Source organism: Sphaerodactylus townsendi, linkage group LG06 (assembly GCF_021028975.2).
Source record: "Sphaerodactylus townsendi isolate TG3544 linkage group LG06, MPM_Stown_v2.3, whole genome shotgun sequence".
Lineage (NCBI taxonomy): Eukaryota > Metazoa > Chordata > Lepidosauria > Squamata > Sphaerodactylidae > Sphaerodactylus > Sphaerodactylus townsendi.
In genome coordinates, this window is record NC_059430.1 from 118,296,004 (window position 1) to 118,310,985 (window position 14,982).

General features: G+C 41.1%; 1 protein-coding gene across 50 annotated transcripts in view; it reads right to left on the minus strand.

Annotated features, from left to right (window-relative positions):
- LOC125434739 (uncharacterized transmembrane protein DDB_G0289901-like) overlaps positions 1–14,982 on the minus strand; it is a 76,063-nt gene that overhangs the window by 11,711 nt on the left and 49,370 nt on the right. For 42 of the 50 annotated variants that reach the window (XM_048500408.1, XM_048500393.1, XM_048500392.1 and 39 more), the window contains 15 exons: positions 14,851–14,904; positions 14,578–14,625; positions 14,122–14,175; positions 13,650–13,694; positions 12,185–12,220; positions 11,391–11,423; positions 9,974–10,006; positions 7,316–7,351; positions 6,709–6,744; positions 6,400–6,435; positions 6,114–6,149; positions 4,622–4,657; positions 3,465–3,500; positions 3,162–3,197; positions 586–621 (listed from right to left, as the gene is read on the minus strand). In XM_048500408.1, coding sequence (XP_048356365.1) covers positions 586–621; positions 3,162–3,197; positions 3,465–3,500; positions 4,622–4,657; positions 6,114–6,149; positions 6,400–6,435; positions 6,709–6,744; positions 7,316–7,351; positions 9,974–10,006; positions 11,391–11,423; positions 12,185–12,220; positions 13,650–13,694; positions 14,122–14,175; positions 14,578–14,625; positions 14,851–14,904 — 591 coding nt within the window. The remainder of the gene's footprint in view (positions 1–585; positions 622–3,161; positions 3,198–3,464; positions 3,501–4,621; positions 4,658–6,113; positions 6,150–6,399; positions 6,436–6,708; positions 6,745–7,315; positions 7,352–9,973; positions 10,007–11,390; positions 11,424–12,184; positions 12,221–13,649; positions 13,695–14,121; positions 14,176–14,577; positions 14,626–14,850; positions 14,905–14,982) is intronic. The other 8 variants (XM_048500371.1, XM_048500359.1, XM_048500382.1 and 5 more) reach the window with 7 other exon arrangements.

The following is a 14,982-nucleotide window of genomic DNA, read 5'->3' on the forward strand; positions in this document are numbered from 1 at the left end:
TGGGACCGTTCGCATGGACGGTCCCAGAACTGGCTGGGATGACGGCGCAGAGCTGCGCCGTCGTCAGGGCGACCGTCCCGTCCTGCGACCCTCCGGCGCGTCTCCAAGGCCAGGGGACACGCCCCCCTGCCCTGTGTGACTGCTCTGGAGTTGCAGGACAGAGGGGGCATGTCCCCAGGCCTCAGTGACATGCCGGAGGGCTGCAGGACAGGTAGGTAGAGGGCAGAAGGGGGGGAGGGCGCCTTGGAGGCTCCAAGCTGCCGTTTTCCAAAAACCTTGCTGGGGAAGCGAGGTTGGAAAACAGCAGCTTCGAAGCAGTTGCGCCCCCTGTGCGAATGGCTCCCTGGGGACGGCGTTTTTGCCATCCCCAGGGTGCCATATTCTGCCCGTGCGGAAGGGGCCTTAGAGAGTTCCTCATTGCAAGATGACTACTGTGTTCAGTGACCTACTCAGAGAACTTTGGATTCTGATACCATTGCAACTATTGCTTTCTTTATTGTATGCTTTGGTATTATGTGTGGCTCCATGCAGAAGATGGATGACAGCAATTTGATTGGTGAATTAAAATAATCAGAAAAATCATACCCCAGGAACGCCATTCACAAAGTGTGGTCCTGGAAACTGAACAGGGACACAAAAGAAAGGATGAAGTCATTCTCAGCATTAACCCTTCATAGTAACTTCAGAGATACCTTGGATAGTTCTATTAAGGAACATTCAACATACTGACAATCTTTTTAATGGAAACTACTACTCTGCAAAAACAATACACATTTTCAGCCTGTGATTCCCACAAGGGATTATCAGAGGACCACATTTGGGCAGCAAAATCATCCACGTGTGATTTGAGAGACAGTAAATATTCTGCATTGGTTTCTTTGCAGCCAAAGGCTAAATTGTCCTGGCTTAGGATACGATGACTTTTGCTTTTGAACATTCAAACTGCTGCTAATTTTAACCCTGGTGGTACAGACATTCATTAGTCATGGGGTTCTGAAGGTGTATAAGGACATGATCCCTGCTGAATAAGACAGCAATTAAAGACCTCATGAGATAGAAATAACCAGCACATAGCTAAATTCAGTGACTGGAGGTGGTCCAACCAGCACATGGAAGAAAATAAGAAAGGGTGGTATTGTTTTCAAAAAAAATCCGTGAACACAGTTCCTTTTTAGGTTTGTTGAATCCTCTAACTCCAAGAAGTAGTGTATTTGTGGACAGTGATTTTGAATTCCTGCTAAAGTGCAATTCTTGTAAGATTAATTATTACTGTATATACTCATGTATAAGTCGAGTTTTTCAGCACATTTTTGTGCTGAAAAAGCACCCCTCGACTTATACATGAGTCAGGTGTTTAAAAAAAAATATTTTAGGGATTTTACTTTGTTGGCCACCAGGGGGCGCAGTTTTTAGACTAGCAGCACCAAAATTTCTGGGTATCATCAGGTGACACTCCAGATGATACCAGCCAAGTTTGGTAAAGTTTGGCTTAGGGAGTCCAATGTTATGGACCCTCAAAGGGTGTGCCCCATCCCGCATTTTTTCCAATGGGAGCTAATAGTAGATGGGGCTACCCTTTTGAGGGTCCATAACTTTGGACCCCCTGAACCAAACTTAATTAAACCTGGGTGGTATCATCAGGATAATCTCCTGCTGATACCAGCCAGGTGTGGTGATATTCAGTGGGTCCAAAATGATGGATCCCCAAAGTGGGTTCTCTCATCCCCCATTGTTTCCAATGGAAGCTAATAGTAGATGGGGCTACCCTTTTGAGGGTCCACAACTTTGGACCCCCTAAACCAAACTTCACCAAACCTGGGTGGTATCATCAGGAGGGTCTCCCAAAGATACTCTGAAATGTTGGTACTGCTAACACAAACATTCTTCCCCTGACAGGTTGTGTGAATTTTCCTTCTAAAATGACTCCTGCCATGTGCAATTTTAAAAATATGTACACTAAAAATAATGAACTATTCTTTTAAAAATCAGGGTAGTTTTGAGGCATGTTCATTCCAGTTTTTATTCTATGATCCATTTTTTTAAACCCTTCCTTACAAAAAAGGTAAGGTTTTTGTACTTTTAAAGTTATTGTTGATACCATATTGTTCTTATTGACCCTCTTTTCCACTTACAGAGCTAGTTTACTATTGCTCTTTGAAATAAATATTCAAAAACATTTAACCTACTGATGCCTCAATTAATGTAATTTTAATGGTATCTACTTTTATTTTTGAAATTTACCAGTAGCTGCTGCATTCTTCACCCTCAATTTATATGAAGCCAATAAGTTTCCCAGGCCGCTTCTGGCCGGCCAGAAATTTGCCCGGATAATGGTAAAAACACCGCCTCCAGGCTGCCATTCGCGACGGGCGGCGCAGCTGCAGCGTTGTTTTCCGCCACCACGCAGGCCCGTTGGCTTGCAGCCGTACGCGTATTCCCAGAACGCCAGAAAGTGTTCTTTTGGGAATGATGCCATTACGAAGCCGCCGTCGAAATAACGGCAGCGGCTTAATGGCGCCTCCCCCACTCCAGTTATCTTCGTTTTATCTTCTGGTGTTCCGGCGCTGTCGCTGAAAGTTTGGGGACATTTCCCCCTGGCCCTGCGCGTACGGGCAGGCACGCAGGGCCAGGGGGGCGTGTCCCCAGGCCTCGGCGACGCGCCGGAGGCCCAGGGACAAGCCGGTTCGTGCGGGCGCCGGCGCTCCGTGGCGCCGGCTGCCCGCCTCTTCCCGGGACCGTCCATGCGGACGGTCCCAGCGTCTTCCGATCGGCGCCAAAAGCGCCGACCCAGCCGTTTCCGCTGCCGTGCGGAAACGGCCCCAGTTTTTTGTGGTAAAATTAGGTGCCTCGACATATATGCGGGTCGACTTATACACATAGCCAAAATTCTGTAGTGTGTTTCTCAAGAAATGCTGGAACACAATCACAGTTTCTCAAAGAAGTGAAAAGGAACTATTTTGGGAAGAAGCACAATTTTCTTTAAGGGTTCCTCCCTGCAAGATGGTTATTGTGGCCAATGACTTAGTCAGTGAATTTTGGATTCTGATACCATTGTAGCTATTGTCTTCTTTATGATATGCTTTACTGTTATACATGGTTTTCTGCAGAAGATGGATGACAGCAATTTGATTGGTAAATTAAAATAATTAGAAAAATCATACCCCGGGAACACCATGCACAAAGTTTGATCCTGGAAACTGAACATAAACACAAAAGAGAGGATGAAGTCATTCTCAACATTAACCTAATACCTTAACATAATTAACATAATACCTTCAGAGATATCTTGGATAGTTCTATTAAAGAAGATTCAACATACTACTCTGCAAAAGCAATAGAAATGTTCAGCTTCTGATTCCCACGAGAGACAATTAATTTATGCTTTGGTATTATGTATGGTTTTCTGCAGAAGATGTACGACACCAATTTGACCGGTATATTGAAATAATCAGAAAAAATCATACCCCAGAAACGCCATTCAATGGGCTTGATCCAGAAATCTGGACAGGAATACAAAAGAGAGGATGAAGTCATTCTCATAAGAACATAAGAACATAAGAACAAGCCAGCTGGATCAGACCAAGTCCATCTAGTCCAGCTCTCTGCTACTCGCAGTGGCCCACCAGGTGCCTTTGGGAGCTCACATGTAGGATGTGAACGCAATGGCCTTCTGTGGCTGTTGCTCCCGATCACCTGGTCTGTTAAGGCATTTGCAATCTCAGATCAAAGAGGATCAAGATTGGTAGCCATAAATCGACTTCTCCTCCATAAATCTGTCCAAGCCCCTTTTAAAGCTATCCAGGTTAGTGGGCATCACCACCTCCTGTGGCAGCATATTCCAAACACCAATCACACGTTGCGTGAAGAAGTGTTTCCTTTTATTAGTCCTAATTCTTCCCCCCAGCATTTTCAATGAATGCCCCCTGGTTCTATTATTGTGAGAAAGAGAGAAAATTTTCTCTCTGTCAACATTTTCTACCCCATGCATACTTTTGTAGACTTCAATCATATCCCCCCTCAGCCTCCTCTCCAAACTAAAGAGTCCCAAACGCTGCAGCCTCTCCTCATAGGGAAGGTGCTCCAGTCCCTCAATCATCCTTGTTGCCCTTCTCTGCACTTTTTCTATCTCCTCAATATCCTTTTTGAGATGCGGCGACCAGAACTGGACACAGTACTCCAAGTGCGGTCGCACCACTGCTTTATATAAGGGCATGACAATCTTTGCAGTTTTATTATCAATTCCTTTTCTAATGATCCCCAGCATAGAGTTTGCCTTTTTCACAGCTGCCATGCATTGAGTTGACATTCCCATGGAACTATCAACTAAGACGCCTAAATCCCTTTCCTGGTCTGTGACTGATAGCACTGACCCCTGTAGCGTGTATGTGAAGTTTGGATTTTTTTCTCAACATTAACCCTTCATAGTAACTACAGAGATACTTTGAATAGTTCTATTAAAGAACATTCAACATACTACTCTGCAAAAACAGTAGAAATGTTCAGCTTCTGATTCCCACGAGAGACTATTTATTGTATGCTTTGGTATTATGTATAGTTTTCTGCAGAAGATGTATGACACCAATTTGACCGGTATATTGAAATAATCAGAAAAAAATCATACCCCAGAAACGCCATTCAATGGGCTTGATCCAGAAATCTGGACAGAAACACAAAAGAGTGTATGAAGTCATTCTCAACATTAACCCTTCATAGTAACTTCAGAGATATCTTGGATAGTTCTATTAAAGAACATTCAACATACTGACAATCTTTTAATGGAAATTACTACTCTGCCAAAAAAAATACAAATGTTCAGCTTGTGATTCCCACAAGAGACTATCAGAGAAGCACACTTGGGCAGAAAAATCATCTGCATGTGATCTGAGAGCCAGCAAATATTCCACATTGGTTTCTTTGCAGCCGAAGGCTAAATTGTCCTGGCTTAGGATATGATGACTTTTGCTTTTGAGCATTCAAACTGATGCTAATTTTAACCCTGGTGGTACAGACATTCATTAGTCATAGCGTCCTGAAGGTGTATGAGGACATGATTCCTGCTGACATAAGACACCAATTAAAGACTTCATGAGATAGAAATAACCAGCACTCTGCTAAATTAGTGACTGAAGGTGGTCCACCCTGCCCCTGGGAGGAAAAAGGAAAGGGTGGTATTGTTTTCTTAGAAATTCCCTCAGTACAATTCCCTTTTTAGGTTTGTGGAATCCTATAATCCAAGAAGCAATGGATTTGTGGACACTGATTTTGAAATCCTTCTAAAGTGCATGTGTTGTTAGCCCAATGACTTGCAAAATTCCATAATGTGTTTCTCATTAAATGCTGGAAAACAATAAAAGTTTCACATATAAGTGATAAGGAACTAGTTTGGGAAGAAGCACAATTTTAGAGAGTTCCTCATTGCAAGATGACTACTGTGTTCAGTGACCTAGTCAGGGAACTTTGGATTCTGATGCCATTGCAACTGTTGTCTTCTTTATGGCATCCTTTGGTATTATATATGGCTTTCTGCAGAAGATGGATGACAGCAATTTGATTGGTAAACTAAAATAATCAGAAAAATCATTCCCCAGGAATGCCATTCACATAGTTTGATCCTGGAAACTGAACATAAACACAAAGGAGAGGATTAAGTCATTCTCAACCATGCAGGTATTGTTCCCTCAATACAGTTCCCTTTTTAGGTTTGTGGAATATTGTTCCCTCAATACAGTTCCCTTTTTAGGTTTGTGGAATCCTCTAAATCCAAGAACCAGTGGATTTGTGGACACTGATTCTGAAAGCCTTCTAAAGTGCATGTCTTGTAAGATTAATGATTAGCCAAAATTCTGTAATGTATTTCTCATGAAATGCTGTTACACAATCACTGTTTCTTATAGAAGTGAAAGGGAACTATTTTGGGGAAGAAGGACAATTTTCTTTAAGGGTTCCTCACTGCAAGATGATTACTGTGTCCAGTGACCTACATAGGGGAACTTTGGATTCTGATACCATTGCGACTATTGTCTTCTTTATTGTATGCTTTGGTATTATATATGGTTTTCTGCAGAAGATGGATGACAGCAATTTGATTGGTAAATTAATCAGAAAAATCATACCGCAGAAAAGCTATCCAAGGGGCTTGATCCAGAAACCTGAACAGGAACACAAAAGAGAGGATGAAGTCATTCTCTACATTATCCCTGCATAGTAACTTCAGAGATATCTTTGGATAGTTCTATTAAAGAACATTCAACATACTATTCTCCAAAACAGTAGAAATGTTTAGCTTCGGATTCCCACAAGAGACTATTTATTGTACGCTTTGATATTATATATGGTTTTCTGCAGAAGATGTCCAACACCAATTTGACCAGTATATTGAAATAATCAGAAAAATCATACCCCAGAAATGCCATTCAATGGGCTTGATCCAGAAATCTGAACAGGAACACAAAAGAGAGGATGAAGTCATTCTCAACATTATCCCTGCATAGTAACTTCAGAGATATATTGGATAGTTCTATTAAAAAACATTCAATATACTGACAGTCTTTTAATGGAAACTTCTAGTCTGCAAAAAAATACAAATGTTCAGCCTGTGATTCCTACAAGTGACTATTTATTGTATGGTTTGATATTATATATGGTTTTCTGCAGAAGATGTACAACACCAATTTGACCGGTATATTGAAATAATCAGAAAAAGCATACCCCAGAAAGGCCATTCAATGGGCTTGATCCAAAAATCTGAACAGGAACACAAAGGAGAGGATGAAGTCATTCTCAACATTAACCCTTCATAGTAACTTCAGAGATATCATGGATAGTTCTATTAAAGAACATTCAACATACTGACAGTCTTTTAATGGAAACTTCTAGTCTGCAAAAAAATACAAATGTTCAGCCTGTGATTCCCACAAGAGAATATCAGAGGCCCCTTCTGCACATGCAGAATAATGCGTTTTCAAACCAATTTCACAACTGTTTGCAAGTGGATTTTGCCATTCCGCCCAGCTTCAAAGAGCACTGAAAGCAGTTTGAAAGTGCATTATTCTGCATGTGCGGAATGAGCCAGAGAACCACACTTTGGCAGCAAAATCATCCGCATGTGATCTGAGAGCCAGCAAATATTCCGCATTGGTTTCTTTGCAGCCAAAGCCTAAATTGTCCTGTCTTAGGATATGACGACTTTTGCTTTTGGGCATTCTAACTGTTTCTAATTTTAACCTTTTTGGTACAGACATTAATTCGGCATTGGGTTCTGAAAACGTATGACATCAATATGACTGTTATATTGAAATAATCAGAAAAATCATACCCCAGAAATGCCATTCAATTGGTTTGGTCCAAGAATCTGAACAGGAAGACAAAAGAGAGGATGAAGTTATTCTCAATATTGTTCCTTCATAAATATCTTGTATAGCACTATTAAAGTAGATTCCACAGAGTGACAATCTTTTAATGGTAGTTACTGTTCTGCAAATATTCTGCATCGGTTTCTTTGTAGCTGAAGGCTAAATTGACCTGATTTAGGATTTACAACTTTTGTTTTGGGGCGTTCTAACTGTTGCTAATTTTAACCCTCATGGTAGAGACAATCATTAGGAATGGAGTTTTGAAGGTGCGTGATGATATGATCTGTATTAGCATAAGACACAAATTATAGACTTCATGAGACAGAAATAAGCAGCACACTTCTAAAGGGCGACAGCGATTTAGCATGGCCACCATTGCCGCCCGAGAGAGGACATGGCAAGGAGGCCCCTGTGGCTTATCATCATGCCGTCATCAGCGGGGGCTGGCTGGGAGCCTTTATAAACCTTCACCCGACCCTTAGCCCCTCCATTTTTTCTGTGGCCATGACAGGTTTCCCACCCATCTCTCCTCCTTTTTATAATGCTTATGTTTGTGTTCGCTGTCATAGCCAGAGTGGCGGGTTGCTATATTAGAGCTGATCTAATGGTGAGGGAAGCTGGGGAGCTACCCCTCTTTGGTGGAACCTCCTTAAGTGTTTTTTTTTTGTGGAGCAAGTCACAAGTCAGAATGCCCAGGTTGTGGCTACTGAGGCTTAGCAGTAAAATGGTTGTCCAGCAAGAGGCCTTCTGCCCAGCTGAGTCCCACTATTGCTGTGGAATGCAGTAAAATGGATCTCCAGGAAGTGGCCTTCTTCCACTATTGCTGTGCAAGGTTAATGATTTCCTTCAACAGGTGGATTGGAGGAAAGTGTCACTGGGGGACAGCACTCGGGCTTCCCAGTACACAGATCAGATACCATGCAGCACCTCACACTTCTTTCATCCTTTGTCATCCATACTTACCTGGCAGGGGAGACACCTTGATCATCCTTTGTCAATAAAATGGTTTGGTTATGGCCAAATTACCCCCCCCCCTCCCATAGGTTAGTGTGTTGTGTTGCCATTGTTGTCTTTGGGACTCTGATCTGTACCACTCCCAACCTTGGGTGGCAAATTACTGACTGGAAGTGGTACACCTAGCACTTGGAAGAGAACAAGGAAGGGTGGTATTAGTTTCTGAAAAAATCCCTAAAACATTTCCCTTTTAGATTTGTTGAACCCTATAACCCAAGAAGCAGTGTATTTGCGAACATTGAATTTGAAATTCTTTTACAGTGCACATTTTAGCTCAGTGAATAGCAATATCCTGTAATGTGTTCCTCATGAAATGCAATAACATAATGACAGCTTCACATGTAACTGTTAAGGAACTATTTCTGGAAGAAGCAAAATCTGTGTTTAGTTTTCTCTGCTGCAAGATGGATATTCTGTCTGGTGACTTGGTGAGGGAACTTGGGGTTGGGATTCTGATACCATTGTAATGATTGTCTCCTTTTGTTGTATGTGTGGGTGTTAGGGAAGATACGTCGATCGGGCGATGGCACTCCACGGTGCTGTCTTCCCTGTCGTTACCGAGACCGTTCATGCGAACAGTCCTGGGGGGGGGTTGGGTCGGCGTCATGAACAAAGTGGCCCATTGAGGATTTGAACAGGAATATGAAATGGTTATGGAGGTAGTGGTTTTTTTCACTATTCCCTCAACAATATTCCCTTTCAGTTTTGTGGGATCTTTTCACCCAACAGAGGCCTTTTTGTAGACATGAACACAGAAATTATTTTAAGGTGCATCTGTTATCAGCCCATAGAAAAGTAATGTTCTGGAGTGTGTTTCTCATGAAAGTTTGTAATGCCAAGCAAATTTCACATGTAACTGATCTGGAACAGTCTTGGAACGAAGCAACACTTTAAGAACATAAGAACATAAGAACAAGCCTGCTAGATCAGACCAAAGTCCATCTAGTCCAGCTCTCTGCTACTCGCAGTGGCCCACCAGATGCCTTTGGGAGCTCACATGTAGGATGTGAACGCAATGGCCTTCTGCGGCTGTTGCTCCAGATCACCTGGTCTGTTAAGGCATTTGTAAACTCAGATCAAGGAGGATCAAGATTGGTAGCCATAAATCGACTTCTCCTCCATAAATCTGTCCAAGGCCCTTTTAAAGCTATCCAGATTAGTGGCCATCACCACCTCCTGTGGCAGCATATTCCAAACACCAATCACACGTTGCGTGATGAAGTGTTTCCTTTTATTAGTTCTAATTCTTCCCCCCAGCATTTTCAATGTATGCCCCCTGGTTCTAGTATTGTGAGAAAGAGAGAAAAAATTCTCTCTGTCAACATTTTCTACCCCATGCATAATTTTGTAGACTTCAATCATATCCCCCCTCAGCCGCCTCCTCTCCAAACTAATAACTGAAACCCACCCCACTTTCTTGTGGGGTGGGTTTCAGTTGTGCGATAATTGCCCAGTCTGGTATCTTAATGAGGAAGGTTGAAAGGCTGATACCCTTACAGGCACTAATGATTTCCTTGAATCGAGATGGTGGTATTATGCATGCATTTTTGGAGCAGTTGGTGAACATAGATTTGACTGGTATATTTAAGTAATAAGAAAAATCATACCCGAGAAACTGCATCTGCGGTTTGGTGAGCAGCCTGGAAAGGAAATCCCAAAAGAGGGGGATTAATTCATTCTGAAAATTCCCTCTGCACAATTCCTTCAGAGCTATTTTGGAGAGGCTGTAACACAATGAGACTTTGAGATGTGACTGACAAGGAAAAAGGATCTGCAAAGAATCAAAATGTGGTTTGACGTTTCTCTCCTTCACAATACTTTTTCAGCCTGGAATCTGAGGAAGTGAGGTTGGGCTTCTGACACGGTGGAATTTATAAATTCACTGCAGCTCATGGTATTATGTAGGTTTTAACAAAATAGTACGAGGATACCAATTTTGATCTGCGAAAGAAGATCGAGACACTCTCAAAATTCTCTCTGCACAATTCCATTAGAGATACTTTGAAATTTTCTAAGGAAAATTTATGAAACAGACATTCATTTAATATAGATTACTACTCTACCAAAAATATAGAAATACTGTGCCTATGATCCCTACAAGGTTCTACCACAGAATCAGACTTTGGGAGCAAACATATCAGCAGTTGCTTTGAGCAAGCATTCTCTTTTGATCTATCTGTTACAAGAGGCTACTTTGTTTTCAGCCATGATACTAGAACGTTGGTGTTTTTATCTCCTAACTATTATTAAACCTTAGTCTACTGGTACTTATGGTTCTATAGCACTGTGTTCTGAAGATTTAAGAGCATACCCACTGGATTGAAATAAGAAACTGATAAAATATATTATAAGGGGTAAAAATCAGTTCCAATGTAGAGATACTGACCCTACATGGTTTTTGTATGTATTAACAGTTATTAGTCCAAAACCTGCTGATATTGATTTTTGTTATGTATAGGGTTCTGAAAGTGTAGGAGGATTCACTCTGGACTGGCAGATGAAGCTAAAACAAGAGACAGAAATAGCTAGCACATCACAGCCTTAGTGACCAGAAGTGGCCCATTGAGGATTTGAACAGGAATATGAAATGGTTATGGAGGTAGTGTTTTTTTTTCACTATTCCCTCAACAATATTCCCTTTCAGTTTTGTGGGATCTTTTCACCCAACAGAGGCCTTCTTGTAGACATGAACACAGAAATTATTTAAAGGTGCATCTGTTATCAGCCCATAAAAAAGTAATGTTCTGGAGTGTGTTTCTCATGAAAGGTTGTAATACCATGCAAGTTTCACATGTAACTGATATGGAACAGTCTTGGGAAGAAGCAACGCTTTCTTGTGGGGTGGGTTTCAGATGTGTGATGATTGTTCAGTCTGGTATCTTAATGAGAGAATTTGAAATGCTGATACCATTACAGGCACTAATGATTTCCTTGAATCAAGATGGTGGTATTATGCATGCATTTTTGGAGTAGTTGGGGAGCACAGATTTGACTGGTATATTTAAGTAATAGGAAAAAGCATACCACATAAGCTGGGTCTGCGACATGGTGAACAATCTGAAAAGGAAATTCCAAAAGAGGGAATTAATTCATTCATTCTAAAAATTCCCTCTGCACAATTTCTTCAGAGGTATTTTGGAGAAGCTGAAACACAATCGGGCTTTGAGATGTGACTGACAAGTAAGAAGTATCTGCAAAGAAGCAATATGTGGTTTGATGTTTCTCTCCTCTGCAATACTTTTTCAGTCTGCAGTTTCACCAATTTTGATTTATCCATTATGAAGGGGAAAAAATCAATTCCAGTGTACAGATATTGACCCTATATGGTTTTTGTATATAGTAGCAATTATTAGTCCAAACTCTGCTGGTATTGACTTTAGTTATGTATATGCTTCATCTACTATTAGCTCCCATTGGAAACAATGGGGGATGCGGGCACCGATTTGGGAGTCCATAACTTTGGAGTGTCACCTGACGATAACCTTTTAGTGCTGCTAGCCTAAAAATGTGTCCTCTGCAGGTCAAAAACAAAAAAACCTTTAAAATACAAAAAACTCACAAACGGGGGGGGGGGCGGAGCTTCGGACATGCAGGAGAGAAGCAGCAAAAATAAATATTTTGGGGGGCAAGCACATTTTTTATTTAGGTTTCCTCACTGCAAGATGATTATTGCGTCTGGTGATATAGTGAGGGAACTTGGGATTCTGATTCCATTGTAACTATTGCCTTTATTATGTTTCAGAATTATACATTATTTTCTGCAAAAGATGGACAACACCACTGTGACTGATATATTAAAACAAACATAAAAATCATACCTTAGAAATGCCATCTGCTGAGTTGGATTCAGAAATCTGAACAGGAACAAAAAAGAGAGAATGAAGTCATTAGTAACATTAGTAACTTAATAGTAACTTCAGAGATATCGTGGATAGTTGTATTAAAGAACATTCAACATACTGACAGTCTCTTAATGGAAACTTCTAGTCTGCAAAAAAAATACAAATGTTCAGCTTGTGATTCCCACAAGACACTATCAGAGAATTGCACTTCGCGTGCAAACTCATCCGCATGTGATTTACTATATTAGTGGATGAAGGTAGCCCACCTAGCACTTGGAAGGTAACAAGAAAGGGTGCTATAATTTCCCGAAAAATTCCTTCAATGCAATTCCCTTTTAGGTTTGGAATCCTATCACCCAAGAAGCAACGGACTTGCGGATACTGATTTTGAAATTCTTCTAATGTTCATGTCTTGTTAGCCCAATGAATATCAAAATTCCATAACAAGTGGCTGTGACTTACCATGGCCGCCATTTCTGGTGGGGAAGGGACAGCCTCCCTTGACGGCTGCCTCCTTCCCTGCTGCCTTGCGAGCCTCCGATGGCTTGTAAGGCTAGGGGACCTGGCTTGCCATGCAGCCACGGCAAGCAGCCCCAGAGCAGAACGGTGACGTTGGAGCAGCCCAACATCACAGGGGAGGTGGGGCCGGGGCCTTTATAAGGCCAGGCCCGGCCGCACACCTCCCCATTTGCCTGAGCCAATCAGAACAGCAGAAAAACAGAAATGTTCATGCATGTGCAGAAACATTGGTATGAAAAATGAAAATAAACTGGGGGTTTGTGCCTAATTACCTGGAGTTCTTCCTCCTGGTCTTAATGCAATATCAGGCAGCCGTGTGAAGGGAGAAACCAAGGCCCCTTCCGCACATGCAAAATAATGCATTTTCAAACCACTTTCACAACTGTTTGCAAATTGATTTTGCTATTCCGCACAGCTTCAAAGAGCACTGAAAGCAGTTTGAAAGTGCATTATTTTGCATGTGCAGAATGAGCCCAGGATAGAAACAACCTGGTATTTCTGACCTTGGTTTTCCCCCGGGATATTATGTCCATCCGGAAAACACCAGAAATAGCCAGCACATCGCTGCTTTGCGGACTGAAAGTGGCCCATTCAGAATGTGAACAGGCATATGAAATGGAGATAGTGGCTTTTTCAACATTCGCTCAGCCCTTTCAGTTTTGTGAGATCCTTTAACCCAACAAGAAGGCTGATTTTGGGACATGATATTTGAAATTCTTTTAATGTGCATGTTTTATCAGCCTGTGGAACATTAGTGATATGCACTTTCTCTTGAAATGCAGTAACAAATCAAAGTTTTCCACCTAACTGATAAGTGACTATTTGAAGAAGAAGCAAAATGTGTGTTTAAATTTCTCTGTTGAAATATGGTTATTACCATTGCAATTTAACTGGAATATTAATGTAATATAAAAAATCATACCTTAGAAACATCGACTGAACTAGGAGAGCTTGAAGATTGATGGGTCTGAATAGGAACAGAAAAGTGATGATTAAGTCATTCTCAGAATCTTTTCTGAGATATTTTGGATGGTTCTGCTAAAGAAATGTGTCATTTTGACATTCTTTAAATATAGACTACTCCTCTGCCAGTCCAGTAGAAATGCTCTGCCTACAATTCCCACAAGTGTCAAATGGAGAATCGAAGAAACGGATGAAGTCATTCTCTATATTGCATCTGCACAATTCCATCAAAGATGGATGCAAAATGCATTTTTAAGTATCTCTTCTGAAAGATGATTTTTTCATTTGCGGTCATAGTGCAGAAGGTTGGGATTCTGATACCACTGAAATTATTAATCTTCTCATTTAGTGTAACGGGTAGTATATTATATTTGGTTTTCTGAAGAAGATAGACAACACCACTATGACTAAAATAATCATTAAAAATGTACCTGAGAAACAACATTTTGTGGGATTGGAGACTGTGAGCCTGATGATTCAATGACCTGAACAGGAACACAAAAGAGGCGTTCAACTAATTTTCGACATTCCCTCTGTACAATTCTTTTAAAGATATTTTGTAAGTTCTACTGAAGAACATTTCAAACACTGACACTTTTCAAATGTAGATTATGACTCTGCCCCAAAATAGCAATATTGTGCCTATGATCCCCCTGAGAGTCTATTGGCGAATCAAACACTGTGTGTGAATTCCTCAGCAGGTGCTATGAGAGGTCACTGATGAGGAACTGCTCTGGGAAGAAGCAACATTTAGTTTGCTGCTTCTCTCCTGCCTGCTACTTAATGGATTGGGGTCTTAGTAAGGAAGGTTGGGCTTCTTATACTGTGGATTTATTAACGTTCTCCTTGATTGCAGCTGGTGGTATTACGTATGTTTCTCCACATACCTTATAAAATCCACTGTTTGAGCCTGGATGACCAGAACTTGAAGAACCCTGGATTTGAATAGGAACATAAAGGAAAGGATTAAGTCATTCTCAACGTTCTCTCAGAGATATTTTGGATGTTTATTTTAAAGGCAATTTAGCATAGTGCAATGATTAAAGATAGATTACTCCTCTGCCAAACAAGTAGAAATGCCCATGATTCCCACAAGTGTTCTGAAGAAGATAGACAACACCAATATGACTGGTAAATTAAAATAATCATTAAAAAGGTACCTGAGAAACAACGCTTTGTGGGATTGGAGACTGAGAGCTTGATGATTCAATGACCTGAACAGGAACACAAAAGAGGCGTTCAACTAATTTTCGACATTCCCTCTGTACAAAGATATTTTGTAAGTTCTACTG